At 49.7% G+C, this 24,030-nt stretch overlaps 1 protein-coding gene across 2 annotated transcripts in view; it reads left to right on the top strand.

The window, feature by feature from the left end:
- ARHGEF3 (Rho guanine nucleotide exchange factor 3) overlaps window positions 1–24,030 on the top strand; it is a 313,864-nt gene that overhangs the window by 26,656 nt on the left and 263,178 nt on the right. For both annotated transcript variants that reach the window (XM_042236047.1, XM_012099859.4), the window contains exon 2: window positions 12,397–12,489. In XM_042236047.1, coding sequence (XP_042091981.1) covers window positions 12,428–12,489 — 62 coding nt within the window. In that variant the 5' untranslated portion in view covers window positions 12,397–12,427. The remainder of the gene's footprint in view (window positions 1–12,396; window positions 12,490–24,030) is intronic.

Raw genomic sequence — 24,030 nt, forward strand, 5'->3', positions numbered from 1 at the left:
TGGCTGACGGGATTCATACTTTATGCATGTGCTCAGTTGCTAAGATGTCCAACTCTTTGCGACCCCATGGACTGTAGCCTGCCACGCTCCTCTGTCCATGGGATTTTCCAGGCAGGAATACTGGAGTGGGTTGCCATTTCCTTCTCGAGGGGATCTTCTCGACCCAGGGATGGAACCTGTGTCTCTTGCATCTCCTGCATCGACTGGCAGATTGTTTACCACTAGCGCCACTGGGGGAGCCCACAGGTTATAATGGAAGGTTAAAGTGGTGTTAGCAGTTGATTTGGAGAGAAGGGGGTCAGGCCTTGTCACTGATTGTTGATGAAAAGTAAGACAGGAGAGAGAAAGGCCAAGGTTGTAGAGGTGGGGCTTGAGGAGGGGATGCCAGTGAAGAGGGCACATGCTGCCAGGGTTTGAATCCCATCCTTGGCTCTGGTTGGCAACAGGTGCCTCACTATTCTCATCTGTGAGGTGGGGCCACCAGTTCTGCTATAGGGCTGTGGTGAATGTCAGTGGTGTCAGCAGTAGTCAGAGGGATGGCCCATAGCCGGTGCTGTGCAAAGCTATCTTTCATGCCATACTGTCAGCCTCCCCAGACTTGGCTTCCATCAGTTTCCAGATTCATGTTCTTGTCTGGCCCTGCTTTCATTTTCTTGCTGGATTGAGTCCCTCGAACCCGAATCACAGGCGGTGGGTGGAGCTTGGATACCTGCATTTCAGAGAAGTTCCCCAGGTGGACCCAGCTGCTTCCCGTGGGGCAGGAACCATGTTCCCTCACATCCAGTCCCCTGGGCAGCCCTGGGTAGATGCTCTTGAAATGAATGAACCATCGACCACTGTCTGGTCTCATTTTCTCACAGACAGACCCAGCAGGCTGGACCGATCCAGCTTCCACAGCAGCCTGGTGTGGGGCTGGCTACCTCAGAGTCACCCTGGGGGTTGTTGGTGGTGGTGAGTTGTCAAAGTGCACATTCCCAGGCCCAGCGTCACGATTCTGATTCGGGAGACCCGAGCTGGGGCAGAGTGTGAGCCTGTGCGTGGGGGATTCTGTGTCCTGCCTCAGGACACCTGTGGGCCCTGAGAACCGTGTCCTTCTGGCTGTAACACCCTGTGACTCTGTTGGGGAAACACAAGGGCCTCAGCCACACGCCCTGGCACGTCCTGCCGTGTCGGGTGAGGTTGACTTTCTCGGTGCCAGGTCACCAGGTGTGGTTTCTGGGTAGTGGCAGCGGCTGCTCCCCTCCTGCAGTCAGCAGGAATGAAAACACCTGGGTGTTTTGAACTTGAGTGTCCCTCTGCTGCTACCCCAGATTGCACAAGAGCAAGTGTCTTTGTCACAGCTGATGCCTCCACGACTTGGGGGCCCTTGCCTCCAGTGTCCTTTGCTTTGTGGTCTCATTCTCCCTGCCAGCCCCTTGGGAGGGGGTGATGGGGAACAGCTGCTCTCACCGCAGCAGAGCACAGGGCTTGGGTGCCAGGCTTTGCCTCCGGAAGCATCTGCCCCTTCCCATTGTCTGCGCCTTTCTGGACACAGAGGAAGGCTTATAACCGGGCAGAAGGGCCCTCCTTCACTCCTGTTTCCCCGCCACCTGCAGACTTTGGGTGAGTGTGTGGAAGGTGCGTTCTTGCTCTGCAGCCTCCTGAGCTGTAAAGGTCCCATTGTGGTGTTGCAAGCACCTCCTGGTGACTTTTGTGCCTGAGAAGTGGGTGAGGGTTCAGCAGCTGGCAGAGCCAGGCCAGCACCGGCCACGTGACTTGGCTGGCCCAGCGTAGCTTGCTCACACCTCCTTGTCATTTCTTGTGTGTTTTGTGGGCGTGTGCCTCTCAGAGAGGAGGGCAGGGATTTGGAATCCTGGAGGGGATTTTTCAGAGCAGATCCAGGTCTCAGCCTCCAACCTGGGGATCAGTGGAGGGGCCAGGTGGGCTGTCAGCAGGTTGGGGCTAGTGGAGGGGGTGAGGGTGGCATGCTCAAAGCCTCATTTAGGGTGACCATCACTGGCAAGGTCATTTTCTTTGTGACTGTGGTCGAGGTGGCCAGTTTACTGGCTCCTGAGGTCTCTGTGTCTGTGTGGTCTTGCCTTCTGGGTGGGTCTGGAATGGTTCCTCACCGGGTAGTTTTATATTCTCTGAAAGTGTTTCTCCCTCCTTCTTAACATGCTCCTGTTTGCTCAGTAGCCCAGTTCCCCACACTTCAAGTTCTGCCTCCCAGGCCCGTTAACCTAGCTGCCCTGGGCTCACTCTGTTCCAGCAGGGACCCCCTCTCTTACACCTTGCTCCCCGAGACCCCCAGTGCTAAATACAGTGTGGATTCTGGACTCTCTTACTGTGGGACCTCCAAAAGTTGCTAACCTCTCCTGGAGACCATCTGCTTTCTTGTCTGTTTCCTGTAGAGGGGAGGGGATGTCCACCTTTGTGGAGCACTGTGCTCTGCTCTTCACTGGCTCTGTGTCATCAAATCTCCAAAAAAGGGCCGTGGAGCTGACACCATGACCATCCTATTTTATAGTTGGGGTAGTGCCATGAAAATGCTCAGTTGCTTCAGTTGTGTCCAACTCTTTGCAACCCCATGGACTGTAGCTGCCAGGCTCCTCTGTCCATGGGGATTCTCCAGGCAAGCAGATGTGCCCATGCCTTCTTCCAGGGGATCTTCCTGACCCAGGGATCGAACCCGAGTCTCTTACATTTCCTGCATTGGCAGGCAGATTCTTTACCAGTAGCGCCTCCTGGGAAGCCCATAGGCAGGGAAACCAAAGCACGAAGTAGCCCTTTCTGGGCTCTCAAGGCCGCCAAGTGGCAGAGGTCGAATTAAGAGTCCCTGTAGTCTTAACTTCGGGCTTCCCTGGTAGTTCAGAGGTTAAAGCGTCTGCCCACAATGTGGGAGACCTGGGTTCGATCCCTGAGTTGGGAAGATCCCCTGGAGAAGGAAATGGCAACCCACTCCAGTATTCTTGCCTAGAGAATCCCATGGACGGAGGAGCCTGGTGGGCTACAGTCCACGGGGTCGCAAAGAGTCGGACACGACTGAGCGACTTCACTTCACTTCAGTCTTAACTTCAGAACTGACAGGCTTGTCTGGTTCTCTGTAGTGTGAATGTTTTCAGCATTTATAATATAGATCTTTCAGCGGCTTATGGTACATCATGCAGTTGTGGAAATACAGTATCATGGAATCTCATCTCTCTTGCATTTGACTTATGTTGACTGAACTGGAAGCTCTTAGAAGAAAGAAACGGCCATTGAGGGATTCCCTGATAGCTCATTGGTAAAGAATCCACCTGCCAGGAGACGCAGGTTTGACTCCTGATCTGGGAAGATCCCACAGGCTGTGGAGCGGCTAAGCCCGTGTGCCACAATTATTGAGCTTGTGCTCTAGAGTCTGTACCGCAGCTACTGAAGCCCGCATGCCCTGGAGCACGTGCTCTGCAACAAGAGAAGCCTCTACGAATGACAAGCTGCCACAGTACAGCTAGAGAGGAGCCTCCACTCACCACAGCTAGAGAAAAGCCCGCGCAGCAATGAAGACCCAGCAGAGCCAAAAATAAATGCATAAACTAATTTAAAGAAAAGATACAGTCATTGAATCCTGTTCTGCTTACGTGAGTGTATATTCTGGAAGGGGTGGTGGGGTGGAGATTGGGGGTGGTGAGAGCTGGCCCCACATCCTGTGTGCCCCAGTTCCTGTAGGGCTGCCCTGCGTGGGCATCCAAGACTGTGTGTTCCCTCTGTCCCAACCACTGACTTCACCTGAAGTGCGATGGAACACACAGTCACCTACTCGGCACTGGGCTCTGCGAGGGAGGGGGCACCCCTCTCCAGAACCCACCTTCTCCAGGGTCCTTCCAGGGGAATTCTGGGTTCTGCAGGATTTCCCCACTAACTTTAGAAGTTGTCCTCCAGTGTCAGAGGCCGTGATTGGTCCTTTCCTCCGTAGGACCTTTCTCAGCTGATACTTGCGGGTAAGAGCACAGACATGGAGCTAAGATTTAGCCAGAGAGTTTTCTTGGGGGAATCAGGCTGCGTGTTTACTCAGGTGCCAGTTGTGCGTTTGGGAAGTTTGGAGGCCTCGGTCCAGGAATCAGATCCAGCTGTTCAGTCTCCGTGGTCCACTTCCAGCTGCTGGAGCTTGGCTGAGCTGCTGTAGCCCGTTTCCTTCTCTGTAACACGTGGCCAACAGTGTGCATCTCCTGGGGATGTCATGTGACTAAATGCAGGTATAGAGTGGGTCCTTGATATATTTAATTCCAGGGAATCTTATATTGTCTCCTAGATGTCATGAAACATTATTTATAGTTGAGCTTCTCAGAGAAATCACCCCCTTTTTGGCAGGTGTTTTGAAGCACCCTTTGGACATGAAGTGTGCTGTATGTAAGCATTTGTCTCTGCAGGAAATGAATGATGGTGAGGCAAACCAGACTACCTTCCTCGAGCTGAGTTAGTGAGTGTGACATGTGTCAGTTCTACGAAGTTCACTTTAATAAATGCCCTGTTTGGTGAAGGATCGGGTCAGGAACATATTCCCAGATGGCGACATTAGCACAAGGTCTATTCTAGGGCCATTTTACGAGAATCATCTCCCTTTTGGACTTCTGTTAAGTAGGGTGTGGTGGAGATAAGCACACTTATTTTTATGCTTTGCCCTGATTCTTCCACTCACTAGCTCCGTGGACGTGGGGAAGGCGCTTAAACCTCTCTGTAAGAAGGAGGTAAGAGTCTTTATCTTACAGCATTGCTGAGAAGGCTAAATGGGATCAAGCATTTGAAGCCCTCCGCAGAGTGCCTGGCATATAGGAAGGCTGCTGTCACCATTGCCTGTGGCGAGGAGGAGGGCAGAGACGACGACGGTGGCGGACATGGTACCCGGATCCTTGGGGAGCCTGCATGCCCTCCCTTGGATGAGCCGTGCTTGGGCAGTGTCCATCCTACAGTGGGCACACTGCTCTGACCTGTGGCTTACTCCCTCCTACCTTTGTGTCCTCTGTGAATACATGAGCATGTTCTCTGTCTATCAGCAAAAACAAACTGAGCGTCCATCAAAGACATTGTTGGAGAGGCTTAGAGGTTTTGTGAAAAGCACGTTTTTCAAACTTTTTTGTTGTTGTTGCATTGGAACTATTTCATAGTATGAGGACTTACCCAGGAACCCTGGCATATGGATCCTCTAGGACAGGAGATGCCCTGGTTGGAATCGCAACACCCTCAGGCCTAAGGACAGGCAGCTAGGAGTTGGACAGGACTTGAGCACTGGTGCTATCCCCATCAAACCCTCCTCCTGGGATCCGACCTCCCACTGGGAAGACTGAGACTTGGGATGAGGACCTGAAAACTGAGGACCAGTCTCCTCTCCCTGTCTCCCCAAAGGAGCATGTGATGGAGGCCTGAACAGGCCTGAACTGTTCTTTTCTGAGAACTGAAACTGTGGCTGCCACCAGGGCGTGCTCAGCTCGGCCTCGCCATGCAGTTAAGCCATGTGGGGAGCCAGCCACCAAAGCTGGAGGCTGCCTGGCCAGGAGCGAGTCCAGGATGCTTGTTGGAACACGTGTGATGATGGCGTTAGTCGGCTGTACCCATTCCATCACTGGGGCATCTTGACTTTGTGTCTAGAAATGTTACCCTGCGTCCTTGGGTCCAGCCTACATCTTCCTTTGAGAGGGTGACTTGAGGGCTCAGGAGGGTACTGAGGGAGCTTGCCTCTTGAGGCCTCATTTTGTTGTGATGCTGAGGGCGGCCAGCTCCCACGAGGGCCGCTTTATATCTTCAGGTGTGTGGCAGTAGCCTCCAAGGGGCCCTGGTCCTGCACCAAGTTTGTGCTGTCTTTTGTGAGAATGGACAAGTGCAGATGGTTGAATTTGTTCTTTCATCCAGGGAACTCGTATTTGTCAGTGTGCTCACAGTTGGGCTGCCTCTGCACCCAGTGGAGCTGAGAAGACACGAGCACATAATGGGATTTGGGTGAGGGTGGGGCATGGCAGGAGCACTGGGGAATCACTGGAGGACTGGGAAAGCCTGTGGGCTTGAGAGTGGCTGTTTACAAACTGTCCCTCTGAGGGTGGTAGTGGAGACCTCATTCCTAAACTCTTGGTCTCCGACTCCCTACCCTCCAGGACCTCACAATGTCTGGCTTCCAGGAAGGATGGAGTAAATTTCGAAAACGCTGATCTCTGACTGAGTGCATCTTCTTGGCTAAACACTCAGTGTAGATTGTCTCATTTTGCCCAGAGGCGCAGAGCCCGCTGAGACCAGACCCCATCCGTGGTTACCTCCTGCGGCCGTGGCTGCCCCTCCCCTTGTAACTGTCCGTCTCTCCATCACTGCTCCACCACACTGTGCTGTAACCATCAGGGTTTGTTTTTTAAACTTTGAGACAATTTTAATAACCCCCCACATACATCAACTCTGTTTTTTTTGTTCTTGTAAAACCGCTAGTGGTACAGATGTAACCGAAGCCCTCCCTAACCTCCAGCCAGCCCCACGTCCCTGCTCAGAGGCAGTGGTTTAGAAATGCCTTGTTCTGGGTAGTCTGCATACCCTGGGTAAAGGCACTCCCATCCGTATCCACTCGGATGCTGTGAGCCAGTCTGCGGGAGGCCGAGGCTGTGGCGCCGCGTCTGCGCCGCTGGACAGAGCACCATTCAGTATCTGAGTGAGGGGCCAGCCTCTAAGGAACGGACCGCACGGGCTCGAGCCAGCGGCCGGCACTGTGGGTCATGGCATGATGTCAGTGTCATTATCTCCGCTTCAGTTTATCTCTGGCCACAGCAGCCCTCGGGGGCGGCGGCCTTGTTTGCAGTCAAGGCCTCTGGGGCACAGTCTTTGGCCTTGTGAGAGGTGAGGTCATCGAGGGCAGGTGGCTCAGGGCGTTGTGGTCATAGGCCCCGTCGTGCAGTCTGTCTTCCACCCTGACTTTGGCTTTGGTCCTGAGGTTGGCGGACAAAAGAAGAAAAAATGTATCCAGCTCTCCCTGTTTTGATAAAAGCCTGGAGGACAAACCCTGACGGTTTGCTGATAAATGTTTATAACGCTCCCGAAAGCCAAGCATGATGCTTGGAAGGAGCAGGTGGGCCTCTTCAAGTCTCTCCAGGGGGTGTGTTCCCTTCTGAGCTCTGAGACTAAAAAATTATTTTGTGACGAGTCTTGATTTGTTACTTGTGTGCTGTGAAAGTTCTTATTTTTTTCTCCTTAGTATATCTTTTTTTATGGGGGGGGGGGAATGTCACATATTTATCAAGCACCAACTGTATACCTAACCCAATTTGGGTGGGGCATTAAGCAGAGTGGGGTCTTGGTCAAGGGCACCACGGGCCCTGGGGTCAGATGACATGGGCTCAAATCCCATCCTCTAGTGATGACTTTCGGGGCCTCGGGCAAGTTAATTGGCCGTTTTGTGCCTCCTACTCAAAACAGCGATCATGGTAGCACCCCCTTCATTGGGTGGGAGAAGAGGAAGTGAGGTCCCGCTTGAGGAGTGTTGAACCTGATGCATGTTAGGTGCTCAGCAAAGGCAGTTGTGTCATTAGTAGTTATTATGAAGTAGCATTAGGCACTCACATGCAGTCGGAACTAGGAGGAGGACTGAACAGGCAATTCCTGAACAGGAGAGACCTGATTTCTGTTCTTGAGAGTTCGTAGTCTGACTGGGGAGACTAGATTAAGGTGCTTGTCTCTGTTAGCAATTGCTGTGTGACAGTAGCAAGTAAGAGCAGATGGTATGGTTTGTACTGCGAGTCCTACAGAGGTTTAGGGGGAGGTCGGGGGGGCAGGGTGGTGTGTCAGGTGGGTGTGTCCATGGCTGGGTCAGGTGAGTGGCAGGAGTGAAGGGGAGACGGAGGACAGTGCAGCAGGGGTCGGGGACATTCCGGGTCTGTCTGGTGAACAGCTACTGGCAGGATTGGGGATGGTCAGGAAGTGAGCTGGGATCTGCGCCATCCAGAGGTGAAGTGGCACACGCCTGTGGAGCGCAAATGCGCGAGACAGGCAGAGACACTGTTGCTGCTGCACTTGCTCCTCCTCCTTTCTCCTCGCCTCCTTCTTTAGTTATGAATGCGTTCATTGGGTTTTCGTAGCTGCTGACTCCAATGGTGGGATGCAAAGTTGGGGAATTTAGCATGTCTGTGTCTACATTGATATATAGAATAAGCAGTGACCGTTTTGAGAGGACTATGAGTTGAAGGAAGAAGACTCTGAGTTGAAGGAAACGGCAGAGGAGACAAACTTGACCTGGTTCTGCCCTTTCTGCAGACAAACTCATGCAGCAAGTGCTCTTGTGTGTGTTCCATCGGTTCAGTGTTGTCGTCAGCGCCACGCTTGTTGCAGGTAGCTGTAGACGGTGCATTCTCATGTGCTGTGAATTGCCACCTTTTATTTCATTCATTCTACTGTTGATGAGCATTTGGATTTGCTTCTGGTTTGGGGCTGGAGGTGAGGCAAAGAATGGCCCCTCAGAAGTTATCCATGACCTCACCTCTGCTTACAGGTACCATTCACTGGTAATACATGTGACTGTGTTATGTTATCTGGCGGAGGGACTTTGTAGGTGTGATTAAGTTAAGGGTCTTTTTTTTTTTTAAATGTTTGTTTATTTATTTGGCTGCTCTGGGTCCTAGTTGCAGCACACGAAATCTTTTATCTTCATTGCAGTGCACGGGACCTTTAGTTGTGCCTCGTGAGATCATTTAGTTGTAGCCTATGGAATCTAGTTCCCTGACCAGAGATCGAACCCAGGCCCCCTGCACTGGGAGCATAGATGCTTAGCCACTGATCCCCCAGGGAAGTCCCAAGTTAAGGGCCTTAACATGGGGCAATGATCTTAAAATCTCTGGGTGGGATCCTTGTAAGAGGGATGCGGGAGTGTCTGGTAAGAGGATGAGCTGTGACAATGGAGGCAGAGGTGAGAGAAGATGCTCCGCTGCTGGCCGTGAAGAGGAGGAAGGGGCCATGAGCCAAGGAATGCATGGAGAAGCTGGAGAAGCAAGGAAGTGGATTCTCCTCTAGAACCTCCAGAAGGAGTGCCGCCCTGCGGACCCATTTCTGACCTCCAGAACCATGAGAGGATAGATAGCACTAAGCTGGTGATTGTTACAGCTGCAGAAGGAAACTCATACAGGACCGTTGTGCTGAGAACAGTACTGCTGAGAACATTCTAGATAATGTCTCATGGTCCCTGGTACCTGGGAGCAAAGGCAGGTTGAGTAGATGTTGCGACCATCTTCCAGGGTGATTGGACCAGTCTGTGCTCCCACCAGCAGCAGGCTGTGAGAGTTCTGGTTGCTTCACATCCTCACCAACACTTGGTTGTCCTGAGAAGAGATGTTTCTCAGAGAAGAATTAGCCAGATTTGGTGTCCAGTGGAAACCTTGTTGGAAGGCGATGCTGAGGAGATGATGGTCACCACTGATGCAGCCCATGGAGGAGGGGAGGTGGTGGTGCCAGTTTCTAGCTGGGGAGAATTAGGACTCCTCTTCCATGAAGGGACTGGCATAGCAAATGTTCAGTAGCTTTAGATTAATACAGAGTTTTCCGGCTAAAGAGTTGAAACAGCACTTACTTTCACGACTTGCTGATGACTCAGGGTGAGTGGTGGGTCTGGTGAGGTCGAGGAAAGGCCTGCGCCATTCCACCAGCCCCTCAGAGTTTGAACACTGACCTCGCTTAAGTGTCCAGACCTTAATCACAAGCTCATCACAACCTCTGTGAGTTCCAGTTGTGCCGTCCCTCAAAGGGGTGTGATCCTGCCTTCCCTGTGCGGCCGTGGGTGGATGAGAGGAGCCTCTGCATGAAAGCCCTGAGCATCTCATCCACAGATAGGAGATGCTGAGTCAGTGGTTGCCCTGGCCATTACCAGCAGCAGTACTGAGCACATACACTCCTGCAGAAGTTGGCAATTCTGGGTTCAAAGTAAGTGTTCAGGGGCCGAGTAGGTGCCTTGGGAGGAATCTGAGAATATCACCAGGGCATCCAGGGTGGGTGAGGGCAGTCCCCCTGGAGACACTGTCTCCCCACAGCCCTGAGACTGCTTTTGAAAGTATTGTTCATTCATTCATACATTCAGCCAGCACTGAGCTTTGCCTTGCACATTATAATACCATGGTTAGGAGCCCCCCAGAACAAATGCTTTGCTGTTTGATGTCTGTACACCTTTGACAAATCTTAACCCAGTTTTCCAATTCAGAGAGTGAGGCAGCACCTGCTTCCTAGGGCTGGTGTGAGAATTTGCTGAGAGATAATCCATGTCAGTGTCTGCGCGTTGGGAATCCCTCAGGGCTGGGGTACAGAAATGGGTGTCCCAATCCCTGTCCTTACCTGCAGGCTGAAGAGCAGTGGTTTCTTGATGGCTCTGTACAGAAAACCTTCTCTAACACCAGGAGGTAAAGAGTAAAACCAGACTCAGAACTAGCCAGTGGGCCTGTGGAGGGAAGGCTCTGACCTCAAAGCTGCGGAGGAAATGTGACTTGGAGGAGAGCCTTCTGTTGGCATCATTTGGGATGTAGGTGTCAAATCCTCTTGCAGCAATTACTGTGCTGCAGAAGAGCTTGCTATGCTGAGCAGATGTGGCTTCCAGGCTGAGGCGAGGGGGACTGAGGTGTTTACAGCTGCAGAAGTGGCAGCTGCTTTCTGCTCTGTCCCTTCACTGCAGGGACGCGGTGGCCCCTCCGGGACTCCGAGTTCAAGTCCCAGTGCCTTACATCCCTCCTCCTTCCAGGAGCCATTATCTTCCCTCTTGCCTTTCTCTGGGTCCCTCCATGATGCACAGGCCTTAGCTGAAGGAGTTAAACTCTGAGGGAAGCCAGCCAGAGCATCGGCCTCAGACAGGGATCCAGAAACTAAAAATATCTCATGGTGTGCTCTTTGCAAGTTAAAGAGCAGGGCTGAAGGCTGTGACTGCAGATTCTCCCCCAAACTGATTGTCCGATGCCTCACAGTGCCGAGGTCCCAGGTATCTGGTCCTGTTCACCTGGATCTGAAAGTTGATCCACACGGTGCTTGGATCTGGGAGAAGGCTAGACTCAGAGCAGCACACATGGAGGAGGGTGGCACAGGGGGCAGGGAGGATTTGGCCAAGCAACCCGTGATGATCAACAGTCATTGCAGCTGATGCAGGGAGCTGGGCCGCGACAGCGTAGCATGAAGGTCATGGGCGTCAGAACTCTCCTGGACCCCCTTTTGTCTAGGAGGCTCCAGGCTGGGGACCAGCACATCATCCCTCAGCACGGTTTACACAGCTAGCTCTTCCTGTGTTGAAACTGACAGCTGTTTCTTTGGTTACAAAGGAAGTAGCTGCTCAGTGTTCTGGCCATGTTGTAGAAAGAGAATGTGTCTTTTAACGCTAGAGCCACACCTGGAGTGGTGAGGGGTGCAGCTCCTGAGACTGGAGAGGGAACCTCTGAGTTGTATCTCAGAGTCACCCTGGGGCAGGTGCTCAGGAAGTGGAATAGTGGGTGGAAACCCCCACCTTCGGAATGTTTTCCCCACGTCTGTGTCTCGATCCCTGTTGGTTAGCCTCTGTTGCTCCTCAGCCCAGACTAAAATCCTTAAATGCGGGTATGGCGCACATTCAGATGGCGTTTTACCATCCTGAGCAGTAGTTTCATGAAGTGAAGCTCACAGCTCATACTTGTGGGTCCCAGTGTTCCTGACTCCATACCACGTGCTCTGCCTTCAAGACATTTCACACGGGAAGAGATTACATGCTTATTAACACTTCTTCATCCATCAAACGCTGATGGAGTACCTGTTTGAAATGATGTGTGGTTTTACCAAAATTGTGACCCAAAGTAGTTTGGCCTCACCTGTCTCCATAGACACAGACTGTCCCAAGCTCCAAATAACCAAACCCACCCTCCGAAGGGCCCTGGTGAAAATATTTAACCATAGTGTCAACTTGATGAGAGTTTATCAGCCATAGGAACAAGACCCATTAGAACTTAAAGTTTTATTACACTTAAAGTGACTTAAAGAACAAAGACATTTCTCTCGAAGATAGTGGTTCCAAGTTCAGAGGGCACCTGTGCTCCATGCAGAGTCACAGGCCCAAGTGCCTTCTATCTTGTTGTTTTGTAATTTCCAAGTGCATGGTCATCATCTGCATGGTCAGCACTGAGTTCCAGCCAGGGGAAAGGATGAACAAGGCTTGCCCCTGTCTTGAGACCTAGATAGAGAAGTGAAACATACCACATCCTCTCATATTCCGTTGGAACTCATTCCTGGCTGCATGTAGCTGCAAGGACGCCTGGGAAATGTAGTCCCTGGTAAAACTCAAATAACCCGTGGGCGAAAGGGAGAATGGATTTTGATGGACACTGGGCAGCCTTTGATATATTCCTTTTGTATGTATTGATTGCGTCTCTTTGTGTTAACATCAGTGCACCCAGTTTATAAGTGTTGGTTATTTTGCTTTTTCAGAAAGAAGACCTGGATCTGTGGTGCAGCATCTATGGACAACTCCAGAGTAATGAATCAATGTGCCTTTAGAGAAATGGAAGAAAACAAAGAAAGGTAAATATTTCTTTAAAAATTAAAATTAAAAATTCTTACATGGAACAATAAGTGCGGTTCAGGACTTCTTTTGTCAGGGGAGGCCATCAAGAATTTGGAGATAGCAAAACTTCCATGTGTCCCCTTTTCATAGCTTGAATTCCTGACACCAGAGGAAGGATACGTTTGTCAAGTATGAGGGAATTTTTTCCAAAATTTAGAAGGAAGAGTTGGTATATAGAACTGACATGGTCCAGAATTAAATATCTGATTCTAAAAACCAAGGACGCTCATTCCAAGAAATAATGGGCTTACGCGTGGATGTGCTGTTTCTGCATTTGCTGGTGCTGAGTGCAGAGGAGGCGAAGGCAGAGCCTTAGCGCTTGGCAGCTCCGTCGTCTCTTGAAGGCATCATCTCTTCCTCTTCCTTCCACCTCCTCTGTTTTTGTTCCTTATAAATAAATGCATTAGTCTAAATACTCAAGTCCATTCTGAAGGAGATGAGCCCTGGGATTTCTTTGGAGGGAATATGCTGAAGCTGAAACTCCAGTGTTTTGGCCACGTCATGTGAAGAGTTGACTCTTTGGAAGAGACGCTGATGCTGGGAGGGATTGGGGGCAGGAGGAGAAGGGGACGACAGAGGATGCGATGGCTGGATGGCATCACTGACTCGATGGACGTGAGTTTGAGTGAACTCCGGGAGATGGTAATGGACAGGGAGGCCTGGCTTGCCGCGATTCATGGGGTCACAAAGAGTCGGACATGACTGAGCGACTGAACTGAAATACTCAAAAAATGCATGGATAAGTTTTCCTAGTTAATAAAAGTGAAGTCTCCATTGAGCCTCCCCCACCGCCCCGCCATTTCATTCCTTGCACACACCCTACTCTTGTCTTTCCCAGAAGTAACCACTGTGACCTAGTTTGTGAATTTCCTTCCAGAACTTTTACGAGGTGTCTATGTGTGTTAGTTGCTCGGTCGTGTCTGACTCTTTGCGACCTCATGGACTATAGCCCTCCAGGCTCCTCTGTCCATGGAATTCTCCAGGCAATATGCATAGGAAAAAAAGTCATTCTTTCCTTCCTTCCTGTTCTTTAAAAACAGTCTGTCGTACTATGCTTGCTGGTCTATTCTGTACCCTTTGTAAAACATTCAATAATATGATTTTAGATGTTTTCGAGACAGTACATGTGAAACTACCTTATTTTGCTGCAAAGTGAGTATTGGGTCCATGGCAGGAGAATCTCAGTGTTTTCCTGTTGGTGGTGAGCGGGTGGATTCTCTTTTTTACCCTTAATAGCAGTGCTTTGATGCACTTTCTGGCTTATGCCTCCAAGCACATGGGCAGATAGGTTGGTTACTGATGAGTGAAGTTGTTGGGCTACCCTGTGAATGAATTTAAGATTTTCATAAATATTGCCAGTTCATTCTCTAAGAAGCACCACTTACCAACAGATACCAGATTTCCTCTTTACCCACCCCTTGCCACACCTCAGTTCTTCGTGCTTTTTGATTTTTGCCAGTCTGATGGGTGAACAATGGTATCTCTCCATGATTGTAATTTCCTCCCCCTTCTCTTTACTCTGGGAAGTTCATCTTCTGCGGTCTCTGCATTTCCCAGTGGCCCCAGCAAGCGTCAGTCCTTACAGGACTCAGTGACTATCCTGAGGCCTAGGCCCCTGGGCAACCCGGGTCTTGCCCAAGAGTGGACACCTCTCTGTTTCTCTTCTGAAAAGCACCCAAGTCTGCTCTTCCAGGATCGGTCATCCCAGGATCACCTGCTTCTCTCCAGATCCTGGCAGGGGTTGTTGGGAGAGCCTTGCTTTGGATTTCCCTACTCAAATGAATGCATCCACTACCATCACCATCATCCTTGGCAACAATCAGAGTGTTTAGTCTGTAGTCAGGCTCTGGATCACTTGGGTTACTCATTTAATTATCACCGCAGCCCTGTGAGGTAGGGAGTTGTGTTGTTATCCCCATTATGTCTGTTAGGTGACATGAGGACATAAATTGATTCAAAAACAATCCAAACAACAAGGGAAAATTAACAAATACCCTGTCTTGCTATGGAGCCCCGGCTCCTACATATTGCTCTCACTTTGAGTGACAGACAGACTCATGCTTGCTCAGTGGCGAGTTCTTCTGTGGTCATAGCTTATGGACCACATGGAGCCATCAGGCCCATGTTCATGGTGTCCTTGTCCACACTCAGGGGCCTTCCTAGAGACGAATGTAGAAGTGGAGAGTGTGTTTTGGGTTTTGTCTGCCTCCAGCATATGAATACGGGCTCTTGCATTTCACCAGCCCCTCTGCTCTGGTGTCCAGTTGGGGGTGATGGTCCCACCAGTGTTTGTCCAAAACACCTCCCTGGTAAGGGGCTTTCAGGGTGGGCCTGTTTGTCATGGGAACGAAACTACTTGATTACAATAAATAAGCCCACTGAGCTGTAGCCAGAGAGGAGGTTCTTCTCTTGCCCCCATAGACCTGATTAGTTATCCTCCCTAAAATATTTAACTTTAGACCTTATTCTTAAAGCAGGCAGAGTGCAGTTTCAGAGGTCCTCCTGAGCCCCAGCCCCTGCCCCCAACTCCCCATACTGTTTCAGACACACAAACATGCAGAGCCGACAGAGGTCCTAGGCTCACTGTCTGGTTTCTTCTTCATCAGGAGAGTGTGGAGCAGTCAGGCCTGAGGGGGAAATGATTGTGTGAGTTCACACAGACAGCCTGGTCCCAGGCCTGCAGGGGCTCGGGCTCTGGCTCTTTACACAACATCGCAGCTACTTCTTATGTGATTATTAGGAGCACTTATTCCCCAAATTGATTTTATTAACTGATAATGCCTTGAAGGAAACCAGCCCATTGATTAGTTAATTATTCATTCAGTGGGAATTTATGAAATATAAATGTGTGCACCAGAGACAGCGACTTAAGTAAGATGAATTCTGAGGGAATTCAGGGTTGGAGGGAGTGGGCTTTTGCACACACAGTGAGCAGTAGTTGAGTGGAAAATTTTAATTCATCATTGGTCAATGGGGATAATAATAGTACCTCCTGCAATGGCATGTCCTGAGTTAGTCATAGTCAGGCACCTGGCCTGGATTTGGCCCCCAGTTAAGGCATCTGTTTTCATTTTTGTTTGTTTATATTTAATCCCACATAGCGTGAGGAGCCTAGGAAGATGTTTCTAACAGAAGATTGATTCAGCCAGACTTGTGGTTTAGAAATGATAATTCATTGACATGATTTCTTATCCTATATGTTATCATCTGTTTAGTGTCTACCTTACTTAATGGACTGTGAACTCCATGGGGCCAAGTCTTGGCTGTTTTGTTCACAGTTATTTCCCCAGTGCTTGGCAGGCAGTAGGTGCCCACTGCTATTTCTGGACTGACAAGTGTAGGGGTCAGGTAGTGGTAAGGGGTGGACCCCGGATCCTTGAGGTGAGGTGGTGTAACAGAACCTGCTCCTGCGAAGGACCTGAGCTCACCTGGAGCCAACCCCAGGTCCCCAAGGAGAGGGGCTCCCTGGAGGCCCTGCCCACAGACCTCACTCCTTTCTGAGGGGATGTCGTTTTGCTTCTGAGCTTTATGGACATTTTGTCTTTTAAGCAAGTGACTTTATTGTGAGGAGACCTAGTCCCAAAGCATTTATTAACTGAGCAACCGTTACTTGTCACTTGTTCTTCTGGGTAGCAACTCACAAGAACACAAGCTTTCTAGAAGAGGAAGCCCTGGGAATGCAGTTTGCTGCTGCTATCGGTGATGCTGGCGGGATAGCGCCTCTGTGCCTCTGTTTCCTCAGCTGTGCAGTAGCGGAATTAGGCAATCGGAATGGCTGATGTTCAAGAGGATTTTGAGGGGAGAATCCCTTGCTCTTCACATAAGTCCTTCGTATATATGGCCTTGTGATAGCTCCTTGAAATGGATAGCAGGTTAGGACTCGGCCACGCTGGAGAAGTGGAAGGTTTCCATTCATTCATTTGTTCATGAGTCAGCCAGTCAGTCAATGACCCTCCCATCCTTGCTTAGCAGCCCTAAGCGCTTTCGGAAAATGTTCAAATACGGGGTTACTCCTTGCTTGCAGGGCCTGTCACTCTCAGGTTGTACAAATGTGTATTTCTTTTATGAAAATAAAGCTCTTTTCTGGCTCCGTCATTTATTCCAGGGTGTTTTGAGCACCTCCTTTGTACTGGCTTGGCTACTTTACTGGCTTGTCTGGTGCAGCGACACTCCACGTCTAGTCCAGAGCCCTGTGTACAATAAGTTCTCAACCCGTGAGCGGCTTTAGTGGGCTGAACTGGCTGGAAGACGGAATGGTTTTTCTTTTGTTGTTGGCCACAACTTGCGGCGGGATCTTAGTTCCCTGACCAGGGACTGAACCTGTGCCTCCTACAGGGGAAGCATGTGGTTCATAACCTCTAGTGGAAGTGGAAGTGCCAGAGAAATCCCCAGGGTGATTAGTGGATGAATCACAGCATGAAGAGCTGTATCCGGAATTGAGGTTTGCTGTGTGCTGTGTTCTGTTTGCACGATCTAAGGGTAGGGTGCCTCAAGAGCTCTCACCTTAGACAGGCTAGTTTCACCGTTTGTTGTTCAGTTCAGTTCAGTAGCTCAGTCGTGTCCGACTCTTCGTGACCCCACGAATCGCAGCAAGCCAGGCCTCCCTGTTCATCACCATCTCCCGGAGTTCACTCAGACTCATGTCCATCGAGTCAGTGATGCCATCCGTCCATCTCATCCTTGGTCGTCTCCTTCTCCTCCTGCCCCCAATCCCTCCCAGCATCAGAGTCTCTTCCAATGAGTCAACTCTTCGCATGAGGTGGCCAAAGTACTGGAGTTTGTTGTTAGTTGCTGTCTGCTTGACCTGCTTATCAGCTTCCATCTTGTCCTTTAGGCAGGAGCTGTTCTGGTCACTGATTTTTATGAGCTCTTTGTTCACCGCCCAAGGGCTGTGGGGGCCTGCTCAGCTTCCTCCACCTCCAGAAGTTCAACTGCTGACCTTGAGCAGCTGGCGTCTGCACTGTGCCTATGTGCATGCTCAGTTGCTAAGTTGTGTCTGACTCTGCGACCCTATGGACTGTAGCCTGCCAGGCTCCTCGGTCCGTGAGATTCTCCAGGCAAGCATGCTGGAGTGGGTCGCCGTTTTCTCCTCCAGGGGATGTAGGTCCTGACCCAGGAATCAAACCTGTGTCTCTTGCATCTCCTATACTGGCTGATGGATTCTTCACCACTTGTGCCACCTGGGACGCGCCTGAGAAGCTGGAGACCCAGCAAAAGGGAGAGTAACGCCTCCTGAGCAGAGACACTAGCCTTCAGTCTCACACTCAGCAGCCCCGTGATCTTGAGCAAGGCACTTCACCTCTCCAAGGGGTCTTCCTGGAGTTTCTGTCAGCATCTCTTGCAGTCTGCTCCTCAGAGCATGATTGCCTCCAAACATTAATAAGCACCGAAGGGGAAAATGGGGCCTGTGGCCAGACTTGTTCGGCCATTGCTGACTTCGGCTCAGACAAGTGTGACCTTCCTCACAGGACCCAACAGAGCCTGTAAAAGTTCAGTGTGCAGGGAGGGGTCTTTTAAGGGAGGGTAGGGTGTGCGGTCCCCTGCCCGCCACACCTGCTGTTGCCTGGATTACACTGGGGACACGCCCGGCTGGAAGATCTTGAAGCTTCTTCCCAGTGCTGCAGTGATGTTCCTGGGACAGAGAGGCATAGATGCTGGATATTTGAATGCTTTCATGTTTTTTTGTTTTTGATAGGAACTTTAAAATAGTAGTGTAGGCAAAAGATGGAAGAGGTCTTCCAGTCTCTGTCAAAACCTGCCAGTGAGTGAGTGGAAAAGTGGAAGGGTCAGGTGTTTTCATGCCTGTTTTTATTCAGGCAGAAATTTTTCTGTGCAAAGAACACTCAGCTGCAATTTGAAACACAAGTGTGCAGCATCTGCTCTGCCTCTCCTTGATTGTGTGACGGTTGGTTGATTAACGACTTTTCCTTTCAATCCTAAAATTTTAGATGTATATATACCTGTGTGTATATATATTTAATTAAAAAGTTTGGGCTGTCCCAGTGCTTTGTTGCTGTGTGTGGGCTTTCTCTGGTTGAGGTGAGTGGGTGCTGCTCTCTAGATGGGGTGTGCAGGCTTCTCTCCACAGTGGCTTCTCTTGTTGCCGAGCATAGGCCCTAGAGCATGGCTCAGTGTTTGTGGCACATGCGCATAGCTGCCCTGCTGCATGTGGAATCTTCCCAGACCAGGGATCAAACCCTTGCCCCTGCATTGGCAGGTGCATTTTTAGCCACTGGACTGCCAGGGCAGTGTGGTATATTGCTTGAAACAGCTGAAAACCTTTGTAAGTCACTGCGGACAGACGTGGTCTGTGTTGCCTCCTCAGGGCGGTGCCTGGGATAGAGTCATCACTCTCTAAACATTTGTTGCATAAATATGAAAACAGAATGCACTCCTCATTACACTCATTGGCATAAGCCCAGAGACAGGTTATTATTAAACGAGTGTTAAGGTAACTGAGTGAGTGATCTTCTCTGAGACACATGAAGACCCAGGGATGTTATTTTACAGATGAGAAACTGACACTTTGGGAGGCCAAGTGCTGGGCTGTGGCCTTGTAGCCGGAATGGAAAAGTAAAGGCCCAGGTTCAGCCTCCTGAGCCTCAACTTCTGCTTTGTTGTGGGTTTTCCCCACTAAATCATCTTTCTGTGTCCTTTCTGTGGTTAGAGGCGTTAATTAGGACAGTGTCCTGAAAGATCTGCTGTGAAGACACTGAAAAAGCTCTTCAGTTCTCCAGGGAGCCTGGCTAGTTCTCTACATAGAAAATTATAATAATGTCTTCCAATTCTGGGCACCTCCTGAGGGGCTTTTTATTGTACTGGCTCCAAACACCACGGCAGTTGAGCAGAATGCACATTGTCTGCCTCCATTTTGCAGATGAATGAGCAGTTTTAAGTACCTACCCCAGTTCAGTTCAGTTCAGTTGCTCAGTAGTGTCCAACTCTTTGTGACCCTGTGAACCGCAGCATGCCAGGCTTCCCTGTCCATCACCAACTCCCAGAGTTTACCCAAACCCATGTCCATTGAGTTGGTGATGCCATCCAATCATCTCATCCTCTGTTGTCCCCTTCTCCTCCTGCCCTCAATCTTTCCCAGCATCAGGGTCTTTTCCAGTGAGTCAGCTCTGTGTATCAGGTAGCCAAAGTATTGGAGTTTCAGCTTCAACATCAGTCCTTCCAATGAACACCCAGGACTGATCTCCTTTAGGATGGACTGGTTGGATCTCCTTGCAGTCCAAGAGACTCTCAAGAGTCTTCTCCAACACTACAGTTCAAAAGCATCAATGTTTCTGCACTCAACTTTCTTTATAGTCCAACTCTCACATCCATACATGACCACAGGAAAAACCGTAGCCTTGACTAGACGGACCTTTGTTGACAAAGTAATGTCTCTGCTTTTTAATATGCTATCTAGGTTGGTCATAACTTTCCTTCCAGGAAGTAAGCGTCTTTTGATTTCATGGCCTGCCCCAGTGTCACAGGTAATTGTTGGGTTACCCGTGTCTTTGATGCTCTTAAGGGAGAAAGCCCCTGGCCTTCTTGCCACTCCCCACTGTTTCTCATCTGACTGGGACCCTCGTCTTACCTTGTCCTTGCAGGTGAGTGCTTGGAGCCCCTCTGCAGGATGGGGAGGGGTTGCCCGTGGCTGCCCCAGGGGTGGGACTGGGCTTCAGCTGAGGGAATCCATTGAGGTGCAGATGGTGGGTGTTCGAGTTTCACTGGGAGCCCACCAACACGTTTCTAATTCCAGGCAGTCTCTTCATAATGGGCCCTGGTGATGGGGGAACTGCCAGGAGAATGTTAGACAAAGTGGTGACGATCTTTGGCCCGGTCGCTGAAGTTTTCCTGGTCTCGGTTTGCCATCCGTGAAGGTGGATAACAGTGGTATTTAGGTCATAAAGTTGATGTGAAGGTTCAGTCTGGTAAGAAGTCCCTCACTTGAGGTCACTGGGCACCTGATTAACACCTGGCGCATGGCCTTAGTCTGTTATCAGCCTGTAAATCATTCTCCCACCAACTGCAGAACCGAGGAGGAGACGCCAGAGTTTTCTATGATGATCCTTATGGTGATCACCTTGGAAATTTTGTTCAGCAGTTATTTCAGTACCCACCGTGTGCTCAGCTCTATCAGCACCCTGGGGAATGCAGTCAGATCTGGGCCTTGCTTCCGACACGGAAGGGGAGATGAATGTCTGTAACAGGAGACAAGCAGGGTTAAGGCAGGGCCTAGAGGGTCTGGCACACGATGTGCACCTGGGACGTGCTTAAAAACACTCAAACTTCAGGGGACTCGGATGGGCACCACACTTGATGTGGTGCCAGGAAACACAGCGCCAAGCCTGGCAGGGGATGCTCACCCAGCCCCCGCCCTGCAGACGGACGGTGGCACGTGAAAAGCAGCACCCGTCCTGATGCTGAGTCTTCGCTGGGTGGGGCCATGTGCGTCAGTCTCCCTCTTGGGAATCTGATTAAAAAAAAAAAAAAAAAATTCCTCCCAGGCAAGAGCGTGGCACATTTCCTGGAGGAAAATCGACCAAGAATCAGCCTTGGAGAGCTGTATGAAGCTAGGGGTGGGGGCATGTGAACCCGCAATGGTTGAAGCGCTCACTGTGCCTCTCAGAGGTACAGAACTGTCATGATGCATTTATGAAGCGCTGGCTCGTTTTGGATGTCCTCTGGGTTTTGAGCGGAGGGAGTCTGAAGACTCTAGATGAGGGAAGAGAGCGGGGATGCGAGCAGGCTCCCTGTGTTCGCTGCTTGGGCTTGAGCTGCTTGTGCCCTTTGTCCCAGCCTGTGCAGTGCTGTGCATGCGAGCAGGAGCCAGCGTCTTCTGTAAGGATGGGGGTGGGTCGAGGGCCTGCTGTGTGCCAGGCACTGCCCTGGGCTCAGGGCTAGATCTGGGACTGGTCGTTTTGCCCGTAAGGAAACTGCCTGGGAGGTGATGTGCATGGTGGTTACACAGTGAGTTTGTAGCAGAGGTGGAGTTAGAACCTGGGTGTCCTGTGGCCATGGAGGCTGGCAATTAATGGGGCCGGGTCAGCGCCAGGTTGTGCTTTGGGAGGTTGTCCTCATGATTAGGGCTGAGGACCTTTTTTTACCCATCTGTCCATTTGAACAAGTAAGGAAAGTTTTCACCCTTTGCCTCGCTTCCCTCCTTGCTTTCCTCACTGTCCCCGTTTCCCCAGGTCCCTGTGGTCCTTCCTCATTCCTTCGGCACCTCCCACACTCTTAGGATTTTTCCAAGGCAGCTCATTTTCTTACCTTCCCCACCCTGTCTTGCTACCACTTTAGTTTTGGTAGTTGATGGGGTTTTGCCAAGTCTTAGTTTTCCACACTGTTGTAATCATAGTAGTTATGATACTTCTCACTTGTGTCAATCATTTTTTCGTTACATGGTCTTCCTATACTTTCTTTTTTAAGGGCTGTATAATAGCCCATTCATGTAACAAATATCTCTTGAGTGGCTGCTGTGTGCCTGGCCCTGTCCTACAAATAAATGAGCAGGAACTCGATGCTGCCCCTGCCCTCATGGAGGTTCTAATTAGTGGGAAAGTCAGCCGTTAACCTCACAATCACTTGGGCAGAATGTTCTGTTACTTTATGTGATGGTGTTGTGGGTGAGTTTTAATAACCTGTTTTGTACTCCCTAACTTCCCTGGTAGCTCAGACGGTAAAGCGTCTGTCTACAATGCGGGAGACCCGGGTTCGATCCCTGGGTTGGGAAGGTCCCCTGGAGAAGGAAATGGCAATCCACTCCAGGACTATTGCCTGGAGAATCCCATGGATGGAGGAGCCTGGTGGGCTGCAGTCTATGGGGTCGCAAAGAGTCGGACATGACTGAGTGACTTCAATTTCAATTTAAAGCAAGTAAAGGGGAGTTTCACCTCTCCTGTGACATGAAAACACTTCCTGGGGTAGAGGATGTGAGCATTCCAGGTAGAAGGCACACTTTCACTGTTGTGGAAAATTTTAAGGAAAGTATAAAACTATCGGTCATGCAAAAAAGAATATTGTGCTTTGGATAGTAGGCATATTTTAAATTCTGAAACAATGAAGATCTAATCACTTGTGAAAGACCTAACAACTCCTTTCTTCATGTTCTTTATCTTTTTATTATAGTATGTTATCAAAGAAACTAAGTTTTATCTTGTATTTTTTCCACCCAACTTTATATTTGGAAAATTTGTAAGAAAAGTTAACAGATTTTTTTTTAACCTAGATTTTATTTGAACGTTTTGCATCATTACTGTCTCTCTCCGTGTGTGTATATGTGTACACATACATACTTTTTTTTTCCCCCACTTGGAAATCCATTGCAGACTACCTCTAAATACCTTGACCTGTAACTCTTAAAATAGGGGCAGTCTTCTTCATATTCACCCGCTGTTACCCACCTCTGCAAATTAGCAATAAATTTAAAATGTCTTTTTTCAGTGTCAGTTGTTCTCTTTATTATGTATTTTCTGAATTTGCATAAGTTCATTCCAGTCTTTCGGCATAGTACATGATTCTAAAGTAAGGAAGTGAAGATTTTCCCTGTGTCAATGGGGCAAGTCCCAGTAGTTTAAAAAATTCTATCATGAGATTACATTAACATTGCAAACAAAAAAATAAATTCTATTTCGAATACTAACTTGAAATCCAAAGAAGTATATACATTCCAGTAAGTGAAATCTATTCATAGGTGTTTACAAATAGCAGTAGATCCAAAGGCTGGCAGTACTTCATAAATGCATCTAATGAAGTATATGGAAACTCAAGACAGATGATCTGCTTCCCATCTTTTATTCATGTGGGTTTTTGTCATATAGGCAAATGTGAGTATAGGATGTCCTTGCCCTTTCAGTGGAAAAGGTAGTGCTAATTCAGCACAAGGTGAAGAACCCAACCTAGGCAACCTTTCGCCTCCAGGTGAGCCAGAACACCTTTGCCCTCTTTTAGCACCATGTCATCGGAGAAGGCAATGGCACCCCACTCCAGTACTCTTGCCTGGCAAATCCCATGGATGGAGGAGTGTGGTGGGCTGCAGTCCATGGGGTTGCTAGGAGTCGGATATGACTGAGTGACTTCCCTTTCACTTTTCACTTTCATGCATTGGAGGAGGAAATGGCAACCCACTCCAGTGTTCTTGCCTGGAGAATCCCAGGGACGGGGGAGCCTGGTGGGCTGCCGTCTATGGGGTCGCACAGAGTCGGACATGACTGAAGTGACTTAGCAGCAGCAGCAGCACCAGCACCATGTCATAAAGAGACATTGGCTTTTATCAGCTGTATTTCAGAAAAATTTTTTAAAAGCTGATATACTTTTTTCAAGGAGGTTCATCTTCAGAAGCCTTGTGCACAGAACCATTTCAGGATTGAGGGAAGAGGTGGGAGTGGATTTAGGGAACACAAGTCAGATGTCACCATTACCATTTAGAAATGCACTTGGTACTTCTCGTACCCTTCCAAAGACATCTCTCTCTCTTTTTTAAAAAATCTGTGTTCAGTATTAATTTT

Source organism: Ovis aries, chromosome 19 (assembly GCF_016772045.2).
Source record: "Ovis aries strain OAR_USU_Benz2616 breed Rambouillet chromosome 19, ARS-UI_Ramb_v3.0, whole genome shotgun sequence".
Classification (NCBI taxonomy): Eukaryota; Metazoa; Chordata; class Mammalia; order Artiodactyla; family Bovidae; genus Ovis; species Ovis aries.